The sequence below is a fragment of the Liolophura sinensis genome, chromosome 6 (genome assembly GCF_032854445.1).
Source record: "Liolophura sinensis isolate JHLJ2023 chromosome 6, CUHK_Ljap_v2, whole genome shotgun sequence".
Lineage (NCBI taxonomy): Eukaryota > Metazoa > Mollusca > Polyplacophora > Chitonida > Chitonidae > Liolophura > Liolophura sinensis.
In genome coordinates, this window is record NC_088300.1 from 64113901 (window position 1) to 64134393 (window position 20493).

The 20493-nt window shown below is 36.8% G+C and overlaps 3 protein-coding genes across 3 annotated transcripts; 2 read left to right on the forward strand and 1 right to left on the reverse strand.

Annotated features, from left to right (window-relative positions):
- Positions 1 to 216: 216 nt before the first annotated feature.
- Positions 217 to 3071, reverse strand: LOC135468599 (protein OPI10 homolog). Its single transcript, XM_064746940.1, has 4 exons — positions 2943 to 3071; positions 2179 to 2308; positions 1476 to 1586; positions 217 to 814 (listed from the first exon to the last, which is right to left on the reverse strand). Exons 1-4 carry the CDS (start codon positions 2970 to 2972, stop codon positions 474 to 476), a joined length of 612 nt encoding a protein of 203 aa, XP_064603010.1. The 5' UTR covers positions 2973 to 3071; the 3' UTR covers positions 217 to 473.
- A 71-nt stretch (positions 3072 to 3142) lies between these two features.
- Positions 3143 to 9570, forward strand: LOC135468647 (integrator complex subunit 12-like). Its single transcript, XM_064747013.1, has 8 exons — positions 3143 to 3180; positions 3993 to 4172; positions 4477 to 4581; positions 4980 to 5314; positions 6357 to 6423; positions 6800 to 6892; positions 7453 to 7581; positions 8458 to 9570. Exons 2-8 carry the CDS (start codon positions 4038 to 4040, stop codon positions 8845 to 8847), a joined length of 1254 nt encoding a protein of 417 aa, XP_064603083.1. The 5' UTR covers positions 3143 to 3180; positions 3993 to 4037; the 3' UTR covers positions 8848 to 9570.
- An 800-nt stretch (positions 9571 to 10370) lies between these two features.
- Positions 10371 to 17488, forward strand: LOC135469208 (zinc finger CCHC domain-containing protein 17-like). Its single transcript, XM_064747763.1, has 8 exons — positions 10371 to 10706; positions 11445 to 11502; positions 12081 to 12179; positions 13226 to 13307; positions 14243 to 14343; positions 14817 to 14947; positions 15331 to 15441; positions 15718 to 17488. The coding sequence occupies exons 1-8, from the start codon at positions 10611 to 10613 to the stop codon at positions 15778 to 15780; spliced, it is 741 nt and encodes a 246-aa protein (XP_064603833.1). The 5' UTR covers positions 10371 to 10610; the 3' UTR covers positions 15781 to 17488.
- Positions 17489 to 20493: the final 3005 nt, after the last annotated feature.

Below are 20493 nucleotides of genomic sequence, written 5' to 3' on the forward strand. Positions count from 1 at the left end.
AACTAAAACCTTAGACCATAATTTCAGCAGCACGCATTAATTATGATTGGCTAAAGTTCCAGTGGCTTCAAATTTATATGACCTGTAATGCACAGCAAAAACATCTTGCCAGCCATCCTGTAAGATATTTGATATGAAACAACTGCATTCCAAAAGTGGAGAATCTGACAGATATAATTGTTTGAACCCTTTAACCAAATATTATATCTGTAAAACCAGGTTAAAAGTTAGTTCAGCAACTTTTATTGACAGTAAATGGATTGTCTCACAACAGCTGTCCAGCTTCACAAACTTCTTAAAAACAACACAAAGTACAGTGAAACCACACGTACATCTTCACGTGTGGTCTGTTTTCAGTCCCACCATATCAAAGTATAAAACACCTCTAGAAGGCACAGCTTACATCCCCTAGAGTGTACATGTATTGTCACTGTTTCAGTGCGTAATTAAATAGTAAAATGCCATACACCATCTCAAGATTTCCAGAAATACGGGTTTTGCTGCAATCGTCTCTTAAAGTTTTCAAACCACTTTGACAGGCTACTGAGAGGCACGTATGTCTCTGAGGGGTTGGGTGTCATGTCTGCTTGTGTGATACAAAATGAGGAAGCGTAGTTCACAAAGTTCTCCACCATTTTCTGAATGAACTCCTCCATCATGGGTAGTGTGTTTGTAGCTGCTGTTGCTGAGTCGGGAGACTGCTGAGCTAGTTGAGTCAGCGGTTCTACAGATATCCCAATCTGAGCATTGACGTTCTGCACTCCTATCCCACTGTTAAACATGTTACTGACTGCGGCATCACTGCCAGAAGCACCTGAAACAGAATAAGCAATATCTTGATCACTGTTATGCCTTCCTTAAAGGACTTCTATATATAACTGAAGAATATCTCAGGCACAGTATCACCCTTACTTTCATGGAATTTTTCACCAACTAATCCCTCTGGTGTTGCAAATTGGTGAAAAACCTAATGAAATTTAAAGAGATTAACAGTAAATCACATACAGCTTCACACTGTTTTTCATCAAGTAACCACCCTTTAGTGCCTTGTGATATGCGCTTCTTTTGAATTTGTAAACCACAACAAAATGGCCAATTGTATGCACCAAATGGTTCAATTCATACTACCCTGTCTCTTAACAGTTTTTTAATGGCAACATTACACACAGATTACAACTTATAAATATATATTATCAATTATATCATTCACCACAACTGTTAAGTCACAACATTATACATAACAAGGTAAAAGCTGAGTACTGGATATATTGAATATTATTATTAAATGTCTGTATGATGTTCTTTATAGATGTTGATTATATTTTGATGTATGCTGTCAGGTAAGACCATATCAATATACATTATTTGGCTTTATCAGTTTGACCTCATTTTCTGTAAAATTTTCAAGACACTGTCAAAGAAAATGATTCAATCAATAAAGAGATACATCTAGACGGGTTTTGAAAGTATCTCACCTGATTTTAACTTTGATATTTTAAAAATAGCACTTGGCTTTGTATTGGTGATATGTCCAAGGAGCTGCCAGGTTTGACTAGAGTCCTTTGAATTTGGCCAGGAGAAGTAAACTGAAAAAGAAATAAAGAAACAAACATTATAACAACAAAATTTAGATGTTTATCTCATTGGTGTTTAATGTCTTTCTTTTAAAATAGGTGGAGGAAACTAGAAAAGCCCACAGAAATCAACTGACCAGAGATTCAAGCAAGCATATGATAACATTAAACTACACTATACTCATCAAAGAAAAAATACATGTTCATGTACAATGATCAATACATGCTTTTGTTTTAATTCAATTACCACGATAAACCCGCTGCAAAAAAGCATCACACAAAGCTGTACTCAATAAAAACCTGCTCTCCTGTTTGACGGAACAGTGACACTTTCCTACCATGTGTTTTCATAAAACAAAATTTTCTAAGGCCATCATTAAAAATATGTTTGTTTGGTGTTCAAGAATGGCTTTTCACTTGAAATTTTTTTCAGGGATTCTGACAGAAACTGTGTTTTCTCTCAATGTTAGCTTCATTAAAGTATCTTTTTAAATCAGCCAGTTCTGTTTTGTCCATGAAAGAATTTTCAAGCTTGGCCTGATTCAGTACGTTGATTCTGGGTTTAAATATGTACATGTACGCACTATATAGCTGAAGAACATACCTGCCCCACCCAGTCCATCTGGAAATGGGGTCTGACCTGTCATAAACACGACAATGTGGTTTATGCTATCCGCATCTGGTATGGTAAAGAGGAACTGGGTCTCCCCTACCTGCTGGAATTCTGTCTGCACCTGAAAACAATTACAGATATACCACACAAGAATCATAATATATTAAGTGTGCCACATTAACAATATGGCAATAATAATATGCAAGTATATATACATATTCAGGCTTTTGTCTAAAGACTATAAACCGCATAGTGTATGCTTACAGTATAGTCTTATCTTTTCAAATGTCTTCTAGTAAGAAATTTATTTATTTCATTTAAGTTTGTAGATATATGTAAATACTTCCATTTCTGAATGTACTTGTTTCAATTCAGAGTTCTTAACTATGACGATAATTATGTTTGTGGGTGGACATGGTGGAGGAAACGTAGATGCACCCAGGGAAAACTACACCCGTCTATATAATGAAGGCCCGGGTGACACCTCATAAATCTCCAGGCTTTAACCTGGGATATACTGTATCAGAATTTTAAAAATTATAGTACAGGCACTGCGTCCATTTAGATCAGCAGACTATACCACTCGTCCAATTAAGTAACTCCATTTGTCCCTCTTTCACCATGCAGGTTGTTTACAAAGAACACAGCCCAATTCAAATACAACTACAAGTGTTCTTACTAGACTAATTTATGAAACAGAAAGAATTGCTTCTGCTTTGTGGTTTGTAATGACTTGTTCTTGCGAAATCACTTACTAATCGTCCAGAAACAATCACCCCGAACATGACATGAGCTTGTAACCCAGACTACTCTCGCTATTTCGCTGAAAATCTGATCAAAACACTTTTGTTCCAGAAATTTCTGCTAAACTGGGGGAATCCCTGTAAGTGTCTGGGAATTCCTTGCCGTAAAGTGGGGCTTAACGACATGTCGTAAAAGCTTGAGAAAAAAAAAAGAAAACCGAACAGGGCAGCACGAAATCTGTTTGTACTTGTATGTATTTTAGCCTTAAAATTGTGTTGTTGATGGTGCAAAAGTTATAAGAATAATGTACCATACTGTGATGTATAAATGATGTACCGGCATAGAAGGCAGAACTTAGATAACCTGTAGGGAAAGATCTCTGTTGTCAGCGTGTGTTATTGACTGACTTATGCTTAATTAAAACAGTTCAAATTCAGTTTTCAAAGCGGTCGTGTATAATAGCGGAAAAGTGAGACTAGTCACACTTGGTCTACATCACCTGTAGACTGAGTGTATGTTGAACTACAACTATATCGAAATCAGCTAAGCAGTAGAGAGCTGTTCTTTCACTTTTTTCCCCTTACCCAATGTGCCTATCTGACAAGCCTGAATAACTCTGACATCAAATTATTGTAGCAAAGTTATCGTCAAGGATAGCGGGATAATGTTCGAATGTTGAATAAGCTGATTATGGATTGATTGCATAAATATCGAATGTAATCTAGAGTTCAGGAGAGTCATATATTATAAAACAAACATAGCGCCATCTTACTTAGAAAACTTTGGCTGGCTTGTAAGTGGGAAGGTTTATCAGCAACCAGTAGATGGTCGTGGGTTTCCACCAGTCTCTTGTCTGGTTTCCTCCCAACATAATGCTGGCTGCCTTCATATAAGTGAAATATTCTTGAGTGGGTGTAAAGCAACTATCGAAGAAATAAATAGAGTACTTTGTTATGGGACTCAGATGGGATAAGGCAGGCTTTTACTGTCTAAAAGGTGAGAATTTACTGTGACTCCTCTTATTTATAATAATATGATTTATTCCTTCATTTTTCTTCTAGGAACAGAAGGCCTGTGACAGACTAGTGCTGTTTCCAGTACTAGCCATGACCACCTTTGAACTGGACCCGTTATTTGTTAAAGCATTAAAACTGCTTCACTCAAAGAGTAAAGACTCAGCTGATCAGCTGAAACAGTTACTAGATGATGTAATAGCCCAGAGGAAAGGGCAGACTTCTAAGGTTTGTGAGAAAAATGTTATATAACTTCTTTCAGATATAATTTTTGTTAAAGTTTTGTGTAATTTTAATGCGGCAGTTTCACTTACTTCATGTAGTGTTGGGTTAAATTTATAAATTTCAAGTCTGTTTTTATATTTGATAAATATTGACAAATATATCACACTGTTTGATGTTCCTTAAATGTGTTCAGTTATTTACGATAATGTATTCTGAGATATATTTGATTGTACCATTTTCTTTGATTCATGTTTATTAGATTTGTGGCTAGTGAGTTTCATGTTAATATTTAATTATGATTTTACAGAAAGATGGCAAAGATGGTGATAAGCCCAATTCATCGTCTTCTCGCCACAGCAACAAAATAGAGGAAGAAAAGAAAAGGGAAGCAGAGAAAAGAACCTTTGAAAAAGTTCGTACAATGTACAACAAGTACATCAAGCTGTTCTGTTTAAGTCAGCTTATGTATTTGATTGTTGTTTCTTCTGAATTTTAAATGTAGTATGTGAAAATGTCATGCTGGCATCACAAACTAATGCATACTCCTTTTCATACATGTATGTCTACTGTAGCTTTCTCCTGGTAAATTCTTGATTTCTTGTATTTATCATTGTTGTCAAATTGATAAGTTTATTGTCAGATATAATCAGTTCGCTTAGGAGTGGAGCAGTGGGTGTCCTTGATAAACAACTTCAAAAATATTTATAGGCAAATAATACATGTATATAATGCAATGAATATTCATGTGCATGTAGATGAAAGATAATTTGACTCTAAGTATGTCTTTTCTTACATATATAATAACAACAGGTAAAGCAGGACTTATCAGATCTTACCTCTCAAGGTGGGAAGAAACCAAGGCTGGATGGAGGCAAAGACGGGAAAGAGGAGAAGTCAAAATCAAGAGAGAAGGAGAAGAGCAGGGAGAAAGAGAGAGAGAAAGAGAAGGAAAGAGAAAAGGAAAGACGTGAGAAGGAAAGAGACGCTAAGGAAAAGGAGAAGAAAGAAAGAGAACTGGACAAAAAGGAACAAGAGAAGAAAGCCAAAGCTGAGGTGACAGTAATCAGCTCTGACTCAGAGGACAATAAAAGTCTGGATGCTGATGACTTTGCCTTTGATTTAGGGATAGCATGCATTGTGTGCAGGTAAGAGTAGCAAACTCCGGGTGAGATTTTGTCCACCATAATCACTAATGGCAGCCCTAGTAATTAGCGACGGAACTCTGCGAAAGCCGTCCTGATTGCCAAAGCATTATGTGTGTGTTCTTTTTTGTTTTTTTTTGGCTGTGGCTTTTGAAATTGATTGAAATTGTAGTGTGCTGTTTACATTAAATATATCGACAGTCAATGAAGACACGGAACATAATAAAACCATGAGCCAATAAGGCAAAAAAGGAATATCCACTATAACTTTATGAGGCAACAACCTGTTAAACTTAGATCAGAATAAGAAGTTTATTACATGTTAAATTGTTGCCAAGAAATCTGCTGACTTAAGCGCTGTCACCAATGAATATGGGTCAGCATTTTAAATTCTTTTGGGAATTTTCCTAATTAATGGGCTGAAATTCTATATGTAAATGTATTGTATAGAGGACATTGTTAGCATTTTTGAGATTCTAGATTTACTTTTAACTAAGTTCTTTTTATTCTTGCCCAAACCTGTAAATGTATTTTGCAAGCTATCAGTTTTTATTGGAAAAAGTCATTTCTGTTTTTCTCAAAATCAGTTAACAAGTGAAACTGTGAAGTGAATATTTACAGAAATCTATAGATAATTACACAGTGTAACATGAAATTTGCCTTGTTTTCTAAAAAAGATTCCACATTGGTTGGTAATTTTTTTTTAAACTCAATTTAGCCACTGCCTAAACCTGGTAAAATTTTGACTCCCTACAGGTATAATTATACTTTGCTGATTCTGTGCCAGGTTAAGTCTTGAGCTTTGTCAGGTTACTCAGGTATCACGAGTTGAATGGTGCTACTACCTGACTCTTCTTGTCTTCTTCCACCCATAAACCTAACCGCAATCATACTGTATAAGGGAGCCTTCCTTAAATAGCTGGTAGACGTATTGTAATAAAAACACCTATAAATCCAAAATAATGATTACACTATATGTTCAGTGATTGTGTCTGTATTCTGTCCCCTTCATATGTAAAGCTTTTATCTTTCTTTTCCCTGGCAGATCCTTTGATTTGACATCTGGAAATCAGCTGGTGGAATGTCAGGAGTGTCACAGTCTTTATCATCAGGTAGGGAATGTGTCAATGTATGCCTGGTGTGCAACAGTAAAGGTGTATTTGTGTGACTCATTAATTCTGTCTTACTTTCCCAGTGTACATCTTAGTGAAATTATTGGGCTGGCCTCCCAATCTCTTTCAAAATTCACCAGACGTGAAGTCCTCAGATCGTGAACAATTGGTTCTTGCACAGAATTTGGCTACTATCCCTAAGCTGAATCACTGGATATTACCAAAGTCTGCAAGGTTGTTTTCATTTCTTTTGCCAATTTATTCTTCTGCAGTAATGCAGTCAGCATTGTTTTCAGTTTGTTCAACGAGTTAGTCTTATCTAATGTATCTTACATTCGGGTGATTTTCTGAAGTGTGTGATGTTGTGTGTCCCTAGGACTGCCACCGCCCCCCGGTCACTGAGCAAGACGTCACTGACCCCCGTTTTGTCTGGTATTGTTCCAGGTGTGCCAAGACATTCAAGAAAATGGTAGGTAACAATCCATGATATCATTATGTAAACCTTTGTCAGAAAATAATACTGTTAAATAGTGTCTTATCAACAGAAATTCTTCTGTACATTTTTCTCCAACTCTCTTATTATCGAAAGGACCTGCCCCAATAGCACAGTTGGTAGAGCGTCCACTTCGCTAGATTAAGGGTCAATCCTGGGTCGAGTTACACCTAAGACTTCAAAAGAGGAAGTTGTAACTTCCTTGCTTGGCGTTCAGCATGAAGGGATGAAGTGCAGACTGGTTGACCCGTATCAGTATAATGATAATCAGTGGTAATCAGTATAATCAGCAGGGTGGCTTAGTTGCCTTCGGTAAGGCGTCTCAGTGAAGCAGCACTAAGTTAAAGACCGGTGGAAATCCATCCTGCAACAAGGAGGAACATTACATGCACTGTAAGGACTCCTTCATCATCATAAGACTGAAACGTTGTTAAGTACGACGTTAAACCCCAAGCACTCACTCACTATTATCGAAAAGAGATATGCTTTTAAAGACTTTGTTGAACTGTTTATCATTATGTTGTTTGTGCCCTTAGGTGGCTGTCAAGTCCTCCAAGCAGAAGTCTGCATTATCTAGTGGACCCAAAGATCCTGGCAGTGGCAGTAAATCAGTGAAAAGTGAACAAACAGGACTTTTCCCATTCCGAAGAACAGAGCCTTTAAAGGTATTTGTTCTTAATCAAATCTTATGAGAACTTTTTCTCTAATCCAGAGATAGACAGCTGCCATTCTCAGTATCTGAAATGTGTGTTCTTGGAGTATGAGTAAATTCTGCAGTGTGGTTAGTACTTAGTAACTTTAGATAAAAAAAAAAAAATGTGTTCATTATGAAAAATCAATCAGTAGAATTGAATGAGAGATCATTTCAGCTCAAAAAAAAAACAAAAAAACAACAACAACAATATTTACATATAATGCATTGTTACAGCTGTTATCTTTCCAGTCCTTACATTGGACCTTGTCACACTTGTTCTCTGTCATCTTTCTGTCTTTACATTAGACCTTGTCACACTTGTTAGCTGTTTTCTCTTCAGTCCTTGCATCAGATCTTGTCTTCGATGTTTGCTGTTATCTTTCAAATCTTTACATCAGACTTCACCACACTTCTTTGTTGTTGTATTTTCAGCCATTTTACCAGACCTTGTCACACTAGTTTGCTGTTATTGCTCAGTCCATACATCAGATCTCATCACAGATGTTTGCCGTATTCTCCCCAGTCTTTATATCATCAGACCTTGTTATTTTTACAGTCTGTAAAAGTATAGGAGGCCTCAATGGCTGAGGGGGTTAGAACGCCAGCAGGGTGCAGTGATTCGGGAGCCTCAAACCAATGCAGTTGCTGTGAGTTCGAGTCAAGCTCATGTTGACTTCCTCTCCTGACGTACGTGGGAAGGTCTGTTAGCAGCCTGCAGATGGTCGTGGGTTTCCCAGGGCTCTGACCAGTTTCATATAAGTGAAATATTCTTGAGTACGGTCTAAAATACTAATCAAATAAATAAATGTTAAGTTATCCCACTTGTTTTCTTGTCTGCTTTTTCCAGCCCTCATCGTCCAGGGATACCGCAGCATCCGCTGCCAAGCCATTGAGCGGCCTAGCCAGTTTAGCTGCCAATCTTTCTGGAAAGGCCTCCTCCGACAGTACCAAGGCCAAGGCGGATAGCTCCAGACAGAGCTCTGTCAAGCCAGACCCAGTCAAGTCCACCAGCTCAAAGATAGAACAGCACAGATTGTCCACTAGCTCAGCTCCAAAACTTGACCAGTCAGAACGCAGTTCCAGCTCAGGTCATGGGTCCAAACAGAGTGGAAAGTCTTCGGGAGGGCCACACAAGTCATCGAGCTCTGGAGGTGCCGTGTCTGTGATGAATGCTGATAAACGTCTACAGATGATGAAGAAGAAGGCTGCTGCCAAGCAAATGAAAAGTAGCAAATGATCCCGTTTTGCAGAACAAAAAAAATTCCCGAACCAGACTTGTGGGTTTCATTTGAAAATTTGTAATTGTACACAATTCTAAAGCACAGGGATGAAATTTTTAACAGGTTTTGTTATTTGCACTAGCAGGATTCATCCAACACTAAATTTAAAATCAATATATTGTTATTTTCAGTAAAATTACAGCTTGTGACATGTTTATGCATATTTCTTCTACAACAGCAAAATTTAGTAATGGAGTTCCAGTAAAATTTTCTCCTCACCCTATTGGATTTTAGTGTCTATTTTACTAAATGTACGCTCTCTGGGAGGAAGAAAATATATTTCTATGAATTACATCATAGAATGCATAGAAGTTTTGAATAGGTGGCTCATTATTTTGAGATATACACATGGCCTTGTGGCCATCATTGCCCTCAGTTTCATTATTAAACCTAACACATGGAGGCTGTGTCCTTAATGAAGATACGTCTTCTTCACAAATTGGGCAAGTGGACATCGGTTAATAGGCCTATATAGCATTTTCTTAAAAATGTAATCTGTTGTCAGTGTTGCTTTTTGTCTTCTCTCTTCATTTTGTGTACATGCATGATAGGAAGAGCATGTGCTGACATGCAGAAATATTGATTGATACAAAAAAAATTGACAAATTGATGGGCTGACCTGGTGTTTAGTTGTTCCAGAATTCCAGAATATTTCACTTTGTATGCATGTATCGCAACAGAACAGTATTAGGCAAGGTTTACAGTGTGGCACAGATTCTTGTAGTACAAAGCCTGAACTGTTGCTCTCCATTGGTAATTCAGCAATCACTGGCCAATAATCATTGATATTAATAGATTGGTGTTGGATGTCATACTACACCGTATTTCCAATTTACAGTAATTTGCTACCCAGCATGTCCTACTACGGTGTAATCTGATGACATGGAGGTATAACAAAAATTTAAGCAAAAGTTGACCGAAATTATGCAGATTGATACATTTATATAGAATATGACAGAAAATTCCACATACTTAATGGCTTTCACGAGAGACGTTACAGGATTAAGCACAAGGCAATTGTGCTTTTGTGCAGGACTGAGCTGTGTACAGTATATTGATAAGCTCATGCAAACGTATGTGAAAATATGAATAGGTGATTTATAATGATTGAGTAAAGCTTTGGTGAAAAACATTTAAATAAGCTCAATCATCTTAGACGATTAGAGAATTTATCAAGATATAGGCACAAAATTTCCATGGACAAAGCGCTGATACAGCCTTGTGATGACGATGGAGGCAGAATCAATTCTACCTCCATAGGCATACTGAGATGGCAACCAACCGTCAGAACTGGATTCGAACTTCCCACAACCTACATCAAGGTCTGGACAGTCGCAGCGAGTCCATCCTTTGATCGCATATCTCATCAAGGGCCTGAAAGCCATATTTATTTTTTTGGCGACAAACGCATAATGTATATCATATAATGTTTGTTCGTCTATGTATTTAGTCCTGATTTTGGAAATAGTGTTCCTTCGTTTTCCCATTTAGTCCGGATTTTACTAGATCGCGTGTAGAGGCGCGCGAATTGTCGCTGCAAAATTTAAGATTGTTGGACCTGCATCAAAGATCGATAGCTTCACTTTAACGTGGCTAGTTTGAATTTACTTCAGTATCATATGTGGCGAGAAAATTGATTTTCTTTCGAAAACGTTTTTTGCAATCCTTGCACCCATGTAATTGGAATAAGTTTGGTTACCGTATCTGCGAAGGTTGAACGATGTCAAGAAGGTGTCCAGATTCTAACCGAGGGGAGAGGCGACAGTCCGGTGACTTCGGACCGCCGCCAGAACTTTACAGTGTATTCCAGGGAGAGGTACTAGTCATGCCTGAGCCTTAATCGAATTTTAATCTTTACTGTGGTCATATTTTAATGTATAGAAAGATAAAAGACGTCTTTCACTGTCACATAAACCCTAGCCCAAGCAAGGTGGCATTACGCCCTGTCACTCCCACTCCCAGTGTAGCCTAGGGTATCAGTGTCTGTTACACCCATAAACCTTACCATGCCGTAGTCATCTGTATAACTCAAGTCAGTGTGTCAAGTCAGAATTATATAAAACACAGTCATATTGTATAGAACTAAAGTAAGACGTTGGTGAAACGTTCTTGAGTACAGTGTTAAACATCAATCAATCACTGATGACGAAGATCAACTTTATGAGACAGGTTGGAGGAAACCGGAATGCCCATAGTAAACCACAACCTTCTGACGTAAAACCAGAGCAAGAGGAACTGGATTCTAACACACAGCCTCAGTGGTCAAGAGCCTGACAATTGTTTTAAGCCAGCACTTTTATTGTCTCAGCCAACAAGGGCCCCTAAAATGTTAACTGCTTTTTGCCGGGTCTGACATGAAGTTTATATTTGAATTCACATGAATTCATGAAGATCACTTGTTTCCACCAGTAATTTAATGTTTGTCAGTTGGCGTTTCTGTGATCCACAGTTTGCTGAAATCTTGTATAGTCTAATTAAGCGAATCAAGTCACCATTTCACATTGTGGTGAGCACATCTGTTTCATATAAAACTTATCTTTATATCGAATTTCAGGTGGCTGCCATTCAACAATATGGTGTGTTTGTCAGAATTCCAGGTAGCAGACGACAAGGTTAGAAAATATAGCATTTGTGAAATTAGATACATGTATTATGTAGTTGTATTTGCATAAATATGTGTTTGGGATAGTGCATGTAAATACTTGAAGAATTTTATACTAATCTGTTTCCAAACCCCATGTGTTGACATCCCAATAGACATACTATGTGCTCCATGTAGTAAATCTGTGCAGTCTGTGGAAACACTTCAGTTTACTTACATAAGGCTAACAATTTTAGATTTCTAGTTTAGTCACACCATTTCCTCACCCCACATTATCATGTGCCCATGAGATGCTATAAGCTCGTGTCGATGTTAATCTTGTTAAATTTTGTTTAATAGCTGTAGGTTAGTTTCAACAAATTCTGTTATTTTCTTGCAGCAAAATAGATACTCTACTTGTGTTCATGGATAGACCAATCCCACTGGAATTTTCATGCTGCCAAAAGAATGTGTTTATTCCATTTTAGTCAGCAACATTGAAACCATGTCTTTATCAGATATTTATCGTTCTTTTTTATTCCTTAATATACTCTGGTGGATAAAAATAAAATCGAGTATCCGCCGCTGTTTTGTTTTTATTGTTGACAGGTCTGGTTCACAAGTCTCAAATGTCTAGGACACGAGTGGATGACCCATCAGAGATGCTGAGTAAAGGAGAAATGGTTTACTGTAAAGTGATCTCACACGGTGTAAGCACATGTATCAACACAGCTTGCTGTGTTGTTGTTTGGGGTGTGGAGCGGGGAAGGCAGTGTTATTCCTTAATAATTAATTATTATCCCACATCAAACAAAATACTCTGCTTTTCAAAGGGCAATAACATTCATGTGGGGTACAGATGTATTCTCAAATTCTCCAGACATCAAATGTGTCTGGTAAGTCGGTTATCTCCCTTTGTTTGGTGGTGCATACAATGGTTGTATTCAGCAATTCAACCATACATTGGTCTTCTGCATAGAATTGATGGGTTTTGCAGAATAAATTCGTTACATGGTTACTCAGTGAAAGGATACGCAAATATATGGTGTGAATAATCATGATATTGGGATTGGCTGACACCTCGCTGAGGATTATTGACATCATATATTTGCGTATCCTATCACTGAGTAACCATGTAACTAATAATATTTGTGATCCACAGAGGAAGAGAGAGAGAGTAAATGGTTTTGTCTCTATTCACAAACTACTGAAAAGAAACCATTTTCTTGCAGGGTTTTTTTTAGCATTTTTGGGCAAGTTATTTCAGCTGGCTGCATACATGTGTAAGCTGTAGTGTACACATTCTTGTAAGAATTTGTTTATCCTAGACATGTTCATTCAGCAGCTAAATGTGCAGATATGAAATGAAAATTTAAAAGAAAATCTGTTTGAAACTCTTACCTATACACATATAATATGTACATGTGTAATAATATTCTCTGGCCGCACATGGAAAGGTCTGTCAGCAACTTGCAGGTGATTGTTGGTTTTCCCCATGCTCTGCCCATTTTCCTCTCTCCATAATCTGGCTGCCGGCGTGTAAGTAAAATTTTCTTGAGGTTGGCGTAAAACACCAGCCAAATAAATAAATACATATATATATACTAATATTCATTTCATGGATTCGGTTACCTGCCAGCTCATTATCTTGTGTATGAAAATAATTCAGATATTTGAATAGATATACATATTTGCTTTTAGTATTTTGTTTGTACAATCCATATTCTGCAGATTTTGTTTGTGTTATAGGAAAGATGGAAGCAAAATAGGACTGTCTATGAAAGTTGTCAATCAAACCACAGGTGCTGACTTGGATGTGAATAATGTGGAATTGGTGTAAGTGGCTTTAAAGATTCATGTATATAGGGTAAGGAGACACTCCTAGTCTGTCCCTGTTGCCTTTTAAGCAAGAAAAATCAAAAATGCTCTATATTCTACTTCTCATATAACCCAGTGCAAATGAATGTTTCAACCAAGTGAGACATCAGCTGTATGTGTATTTAACTTTATATTTCAAAGAAAAGACAACAAAAGATATAACCCAAGATATTTCAGAAGAGGGGTCCGTAAAGACGTATAAATTACATTACAAATTTTTAACATTTGGAACCGCACTTAAGTATTAGAAGCAAGACACTACTTTGTGGTGAGAAGTTTGTCTGCCTTATTATTACGACCAAAGGCCTCCACTCCCACATTCTCATTGAAACTGCCTGTAAAGGATATCAGAATTGTCTTGTAATCAGGAGAACAGCACTACTTTTACATGGTAAAGTGGTGAACTATCAACAGGTGACATCACATCGGAACTCCTTCACAAGGGGTAGAAATACATGTATCTTGCGCTTGATTGGTTAATACAGAGGATGGTGGCCCGTTCGATTTTCCGTATGTGAGCATTTTTGCTTACTTTCAACTGCGATTTCTCGGTTGTCATACCTCACAAAAATAAAGAGACTTTTTTTTTGGGACTTTAAATGTGACTCTATATCGATACACATATACATGTGGTCTAGTGCTGCCTTTTCTGTTGAAGAAAATGAAGAAATACATGAAACCACACAGTAAAACCAAATTTTAAAGTATTGCTTTAATAACAATTTAATATTTTCAGAACTTGGTGAAATTGTTGACAGTATTTAAAATATGTGGCCCAAAAAAAACATTGCACCAAAGTTGCTGTAATAAAACATATCCATTGGGGAAAAGCCTCAAATACAGGTATGTTCCATTTTCTACTGACAGTTATTGAACATGATGATTTTCTTTAGCCAGGACGAACAAAGACGGAGAACTGGTCACAAGAGGGAGATCCAGAAAATTGAATTAGGAGCTTTTCTTAACACTATGTGCAAGAAGTGTGGGGCCAAAGGTAAGCATCTCACATGGGGGTCAATCTCTCATTGATTTTATCCGTTAATTTTGACTGACTGATTACACAATCCAGGAAAAATTTTTTTTGATCTGGAGGCAAAATATATTTCATAACATAGCTTGGGTCAGTTTGGCTAGGAAGCAAGTCATTATTAGCTAATTATAAAGTCGGTCGCCCCATCTGTCCGTCAGTTGGTTGGTGAAATCTTTGACATGTTAAATTTGAAGAACACCTATTAAGAGTGTAAATTTGGTAAATCAAATATGCACTAATACACATTAGTTGCAACATACCACAAATAATTTCATGTTACCTTGCAATAAGGACCCTTGTAAGTGAATGGCCCATGGTTAAAGTGATGTGCAGTAATCAGATATTTGCATCGCCATACATCATGGTAACTGGAGCAATATTTTTGCTATAGAACTATTCTAACCTTAAAAGTGATGGAAACAAATGATTTGATGTAGGTCACTTCACTCAGGACTGTTTCCACGTGGCAGGAGGGAAGGCTTACGAGCTGGTTCCAGATATAGATGAAATGATAGAGATAAACGAGGGTACGGAGGAGGGGTCATCCCCACCAAAGAAGAGAAAGAAGGTAAATATCCTCACTTAGGTAGAATCTTTTTTAGCTCATTTTATCTTGTCGTGTCCGTGTTTGCCAGCTTCTGTAAACTTGTCAACACATTACTAGTGACCTTCTGTTTTTGCGCTACTCATGGCTTAAACAGCAGATCATGAAAACTATCATATATGCATTGTATATTTGTAGTTGAATGTCTATCATTGTTTGTGCTGAATCATCCCTAAAATATGCATCCAGCTGTCATTCTCTTAGGATGTTGAACCATGTACACAGAATTTGAGCATATTGTCAAGTTGTACTGCATTGCCATTGTGTGTATTGCCTTCTTTATCTCTCTACAGTATTTTATGACTTCAGAATGTCATTTCATTTTTTAATTAATATCAATTATATAGGAAAAGAAGAAGCACAAAAAGCATAAGTCTAAAGAGAAGAAAGAGGAGAAACAGAAGAGGAGGAAAGAGTCTAGTGACAGTGATTCGTCAAGTCATGAACGTTCAGCCAGGGTAAGGGTTTTGATGACATGAAACCTGGAAAAAAATGTCAATCTCATTTAACAATTATTTGTTTTAGTTCTATGCTAACGGTATTATTTTTAGTGCTAACTAATTTTTGTCACAGTGATGGGATCTGCTTTTAAAAATGTTTCGAGGTCATAATTTTTGTGATAGAATCTGGGTAAATGTTTGAAAGGCTGATATATTTTTTTAAGCAGTTTCTGTCATATAACTCTTCTATAAATATACTGTCTTTATTTCCTTTTTTATTTTTTCTCTTTTCAGAAATACAAATCCCACAAATCCAAGAAACAGCATCATCACAGATCAAGGTCTGAATGCAGGTGACCTTTAACAGAGTAAAATTATCACATGACTAATAGAGTAACTTATCTAGAAGTGACAGTGAACACAGATTTCCTCGTGAAACATGTTTGTATGAAACCAGTAGTGTTTGGGAGAATCATCATTCACTGTATAAAATTTGAGTTTTTGTGTATACTGTACTACAGATCATAAACAATTTTTGTTTATGAGGTTGCATTGACCATGCTCAACCATAACTGGAAGAATTCAAATCAAGGGGGATAAGTAGACGTTCTATGCAGACTCAAGGGCGATAACTCGCGAGTTTCTCAGTGTTTGCTTTCAGATGGAATGGTTCAGAGCTTTATTGGATTTAGGTGCTTTAAATTTTGGGTTTTTCACTTTTCACGTATTGTAACAATATGATGACGCTCATCATTACCTTTGTATGTATCAGTTTTGTACCTGACTTCCATTTAAGCCTTTCTGTCACAGGTATTGTTAATGTTGGGAAGTCATATAAACAGCTTTGTACGTCACAATTAAGGTTTTGTTTTCCAAATGTTTTCTAGATTTGTTTTGTATTGATGAATGGTTTCTTAAAGAGAGAAAATATTTACTTCATCAAGCATCCTTACTTCATTTACTTTATGTTGAGTAATTGATAATAACATTCACTTTATGATCTTCCATATCAAGGAAAAGGATCCGAATCATGCACTGCAGTTGGTCAGATTTGTCGGTGATCTATTAGTATTGCTTTATTGCTTTATGTTTTATTATTTATGCCACTGTCATGTTTTTGGATTTTAAATCAAAGTTATGCAAGAATAATTGTTGTAATTGTAGTGATTAATATCTCTTTGAGCAGAAGCATGAAAGAATAATAGGATTGTCTATCAACAGAACTAACAAAGTGCGTTTTCCTGCAATAAAAATACTAGTACAGCATTTCCTTGGTCAGTTATTGGGGTCTTCATTGCCACTTTACCTCAGGACGAGTGTTAGGTACCATGTTCCAATGCCCTTTAATTGGAGTTTTCTACCCTTAAATCTGAATACCAATGTTTTTTTTTTAGTTATGTCATTATAACAGCACAGGACCACTTTCGTCACCTCAAGGTCAGAGCATTCAAAGTTGGGTGTCTGCAGCGCATTGGCAGCCTGGAAACCCTACCACAAGAACGCATAGTTTGTGTACACACACCTAATTACTCCTTGTGGTCGTACAAATGAAAAATTGTTAAGTATGATGTTAAACCCAAAGCATACATACGTACACAGAGTGATTCCTATTACAGTACAATGTCTGCTTTCGCTTGGAAAAATTTAAGATTAATGTTTTGTAGGAAAGTTTTTTAGTTGAACTACTTAACCCAGCAATTTTGAATAAGTATGATTCCTCTGTTCTGCTTTCTTCACTCACAAAAGCTGACCACTAACATGTGAAGAAAATAGTCTCCAATTTTAGTTTTCAGTCGAATAATTGTTTCTTTCTACAAAAGCAGTGAGAGAACAGTGAAATGCGTGCATCTGCAATAAGACAATAAGAGGATCTTTTTTGCTGATTTTCGTCACTATGTAATCCAGTATGTCTGCTACAGACTATCCTGGATTCTTTGTGTTTCCCAGATATTTTGAAGTTTTCAATCAAGGTCATTTTTACACAATGGCTGCAAATCAGAAACAGGATTTTAGGAATTGATTTTTTCGCCACACTGTAATCCAGTATGGCTGCTGTCAGTCATCTTTTTCCTTCCACCCTAATGCTGGCCACCGTCATATAAGTGAAATATTCTGGAGCACAGCATAAAACATGCATCAAAAATAAATAAATAAATGAAGTCTGCCATCATGGATTTTCACCATCCAGTATGGCTAAGGTGGGCCATCTTGTTAACAAGATATGTTGAACACTTTACAGGTTTCTACGTTCACAACAGCTTGAGGTCAGCAAAGAGATGTTTGATTGGCCATCACGCCTTTCTCAATAAGATGTTGACACATACTATTGTAAAGAATGGAACATTCTCACAAAATTATTACAACAATGGCCTGGCCAGTCAGCTACTGAGCTTGTAAAATTAAAAAATAATCAAAAAATGAAAACAAAGGAACAAAAAACCCTGCTTCCTCATTCTTCAAAGAAAATAGATCCTAAAGATCATGAAATTAGCCTACAGTGTAAAGTCGTAGGCTGTTGTACTGAGCAAACAGACGACTTGAAATTGTAAGTCAAGATGGCTTCACTAACAGGTTGAATTACAAGGAAACCTAGGAAGTAATTTTATATATTTGTGGCCTTGAAGGTACAAGTGCTGAAAATGAAAACATTCTAGCAAAGACTCTGTAGCTCTTAATGCCTTCCCTTCCCCATCCCCTCTTTTGTCTGTGCTTTACCCACACATTTTAATTAAGGTTAGAACATTAAGCAATATCTGTGCTCATTATTAAAATAAACTGAGTAAAGAATGTAATGGAATGCTGTTCTTTGGTCAGGTAATTTGACATCTGTCACTATATTTAAAATTGGAGTTTGTCCACTGGTGTGTTGGCTGTAGATAGTGTTATCTGTGCAGAGCATTGATAAAGAGATCATAGGAATGAAGTATTGCAGGAGATTACACCACATAAGACAATCCAGACTTGCCAGACAAACCCCACACTACTTTATCTCATGGCTCAGTTTTGCCACTGTGTACACTTGTTATCTGGCTGACCTATTTTGGGCTTTATGGTGACATTGTTACAGTTCTGCAGTATGCCAGAAGGCTTGCAATAAGATATGCTGTCTCAGTTGAGAACTGATAAGATATGCGCAGACAGTTCACATTACTTGCCAGCTGCCTCCTCCATATGCTTGCTAATGCTATAAAGTCTTTAATACTGTTGCTTCAATAATGGCACCATAGCATTCACCTAAGTAGCAGTTTCTTCATTAAGTAGATATGAAATGCAACTTGAATGATGATTAAGAAGAAAATGTAATGATCTTCTATATTATTCAAAGCATAATTCCTATGACCTTATTTTAGGAAAACTAAAATAATGTCTCTGAAGCCTTTACAGTTTGTAGTGCATACTGACTCACTCAGCAGATAGTCAATAATTTCTACCTTTGTTAAGGTGTTCACATTTTTCAGTTTTAGCATTAGTACACAATCAATGGTTCTCCCCTCAGTCAGACTTAGGCCACTTAGCCAGCACTTAGTTAACTAATGTACATGTACATGTACATACATGTGATGACAACAGAATTTAATGCATGTGAACAAGACTGACACATGTCAGATCACCATGGTCTTATATGGCTAATAAACCATGTTTCAGCCTGGGCTATCAATGACTATGACTGGCTTGTCTGCATTCACCACTCCATGATAATAAATCAGTCAACGCCCTGCTTGTGCCAGGCAGTCCAGACACACACAAAAAAATCAAACATATTTGCTTTTAAGGTCAGATGATGTGATTTGCTCTTTAGAGCAATTAAACAAAGATAACTTATGTAAAATCACTATATTTTGGTCTATGATCCCAACAGATACAGTATTAGAAGTTTGTTGGAGTTTCCGAGGTCTGTATGTACATCTACTTAGGATGCTAATAAACTAATGAAATTCATGGAAGTCAGCAGTCAAGAGTTACATTTATGTCAAGTCATGTGTGCCAATTCATAACCATGGAGGCCATGTCTAACCACAATTACTGCCAAAAGTATAGAGTAGACCAGACAAGCTGACCATGACCAAAGTTAATTTGAGGAGAACTCAGGATTTTTCTCGACTTGACCTTCATGTTTGTATATATGCTTCACCTAACATACCAAGCTTAGAAGTGAGTTGTCAGGTATGCCCAGTCAAAAACCAGCACACCTCCAGGCCTACTGAGATAGGACACATTTCTCTTCCCAAAGCACCCTCTCATGTCTGGCTTGAGGCTTTCTTTTTTTTTTTTTTCAATTCTAATTTCTTGAATCCCACAACAAGCTAGATGTCATATGTTTTAATGTTTGTACATCCTTGTTTATTTAATCTTAACAAAACAATAACCTGCAGAAAACTGATTCAGCATGTACATACAGCTGAATAGGACTGAGTATCATTCTGCACTTTCTTTTTGCTAAGGAAACAGTATTTAAGGTTTAAAATAAAATCCATGATTTATTAACATATTAATATTAATGCATCCCATGACTGAGCTGTTGGTTAATAGTTTACTTCAACCAATCTCAGGGTCTATCAGAGGGCACAGTGCAGATATTATCTATGATAGTAGCTAAATCACCAAAGGACAAAGATTACTCATTGTCTTTAATCTGCCATTGTGATGATGCAGATAGCCACCTGATTAAAACTTACTAACTAGACTTTAGAATCAACTTATCAGCTATCACTGATAATGACTGTGTACATGCTGTCTTTTTAACAATTCACAGTGTACATGCATTTTTCATAAAATGGACAATCTTATGCACTACAAAATTCCAAAGAAGAAAGAATGACAAACAAAAGAATGGGTTACACACACAACTTTACTGAATGAGAAGCTGTGTGTACATAAGCATGCTTGTAAAACTCCAAAACATGAAGTATAAATAGTAGCAATATGAAATAAAGTGATCGGTTTTATCACACTCTGCCATCCAGATGGTGATCATGCAGCATCAACAGTCGTATATATATTTAAATACATCCTTGTTGTCAACGGTGATTAAACAATGATTTTCATCATTATCCTGAAACTTTCTCATTG

Coding starts and splice junctions, on each gene's coding strand:
- LOC135468647 (XM_064747013.1), top strand. CDS start 4,038: ATGACCACCTTTGAACTGGACCCGTTATTTGTTAAAGCATTAAAACTG. Junction 4,582..4,979: donor AGAAAAGAACCTTTGAAAAA/GTTCGTACAATG, acceptor TAATAACAACAG/GTAAAGCAGGACTTATCAGA. Junction 6,893..7,452: donor CCAAGACATTCAAGAAAATG/GTAGGTAACAAT, acceptor TTGTGCCCTTAG/GTGGCTGTCAAGTCCTCCAA.
- LOC135468599 (XM_064746940.1), bottom strand. CDS start 2,972: ATGTTCGGGGTGATTGTTTCTGGACGATTA. Junction 2,309..2,942: donor TGATTGTTTCTGGACGATTA/GTAAGTGATTTC, acceptor AATTGTTTTCAG/GTGCAGACAGAATTCCAGCA. Junction 815..1,475: donor AATATCAAAGTTAAAATCAG/GTGAGATACTTT, acceptor ATTCTGTTTCAG/GTGCTTCTGGCAGTGATGCC.
- LOC135469208 (XM_064747763.1), top strand. CDS start 10,611: ATGTCAAGAAGGTGTCCAGATTCTAACCGAGGGGAGAGGCGACAGTCC. Junction 12,180..13,225: donor CTGTAAAGTGATCTCACACG/GTGTAAGCACAT, acceptor GTTATAGGAAAG/ATGGAAGCAAAATAGGACTG. Junction 15,442..15,717: donor GTCATGAACGTTCAGCCAGG/GTAAGGGTTTTG, acceptor TTCTCTTTTCAG/AAATACAAATCCCACAAATC.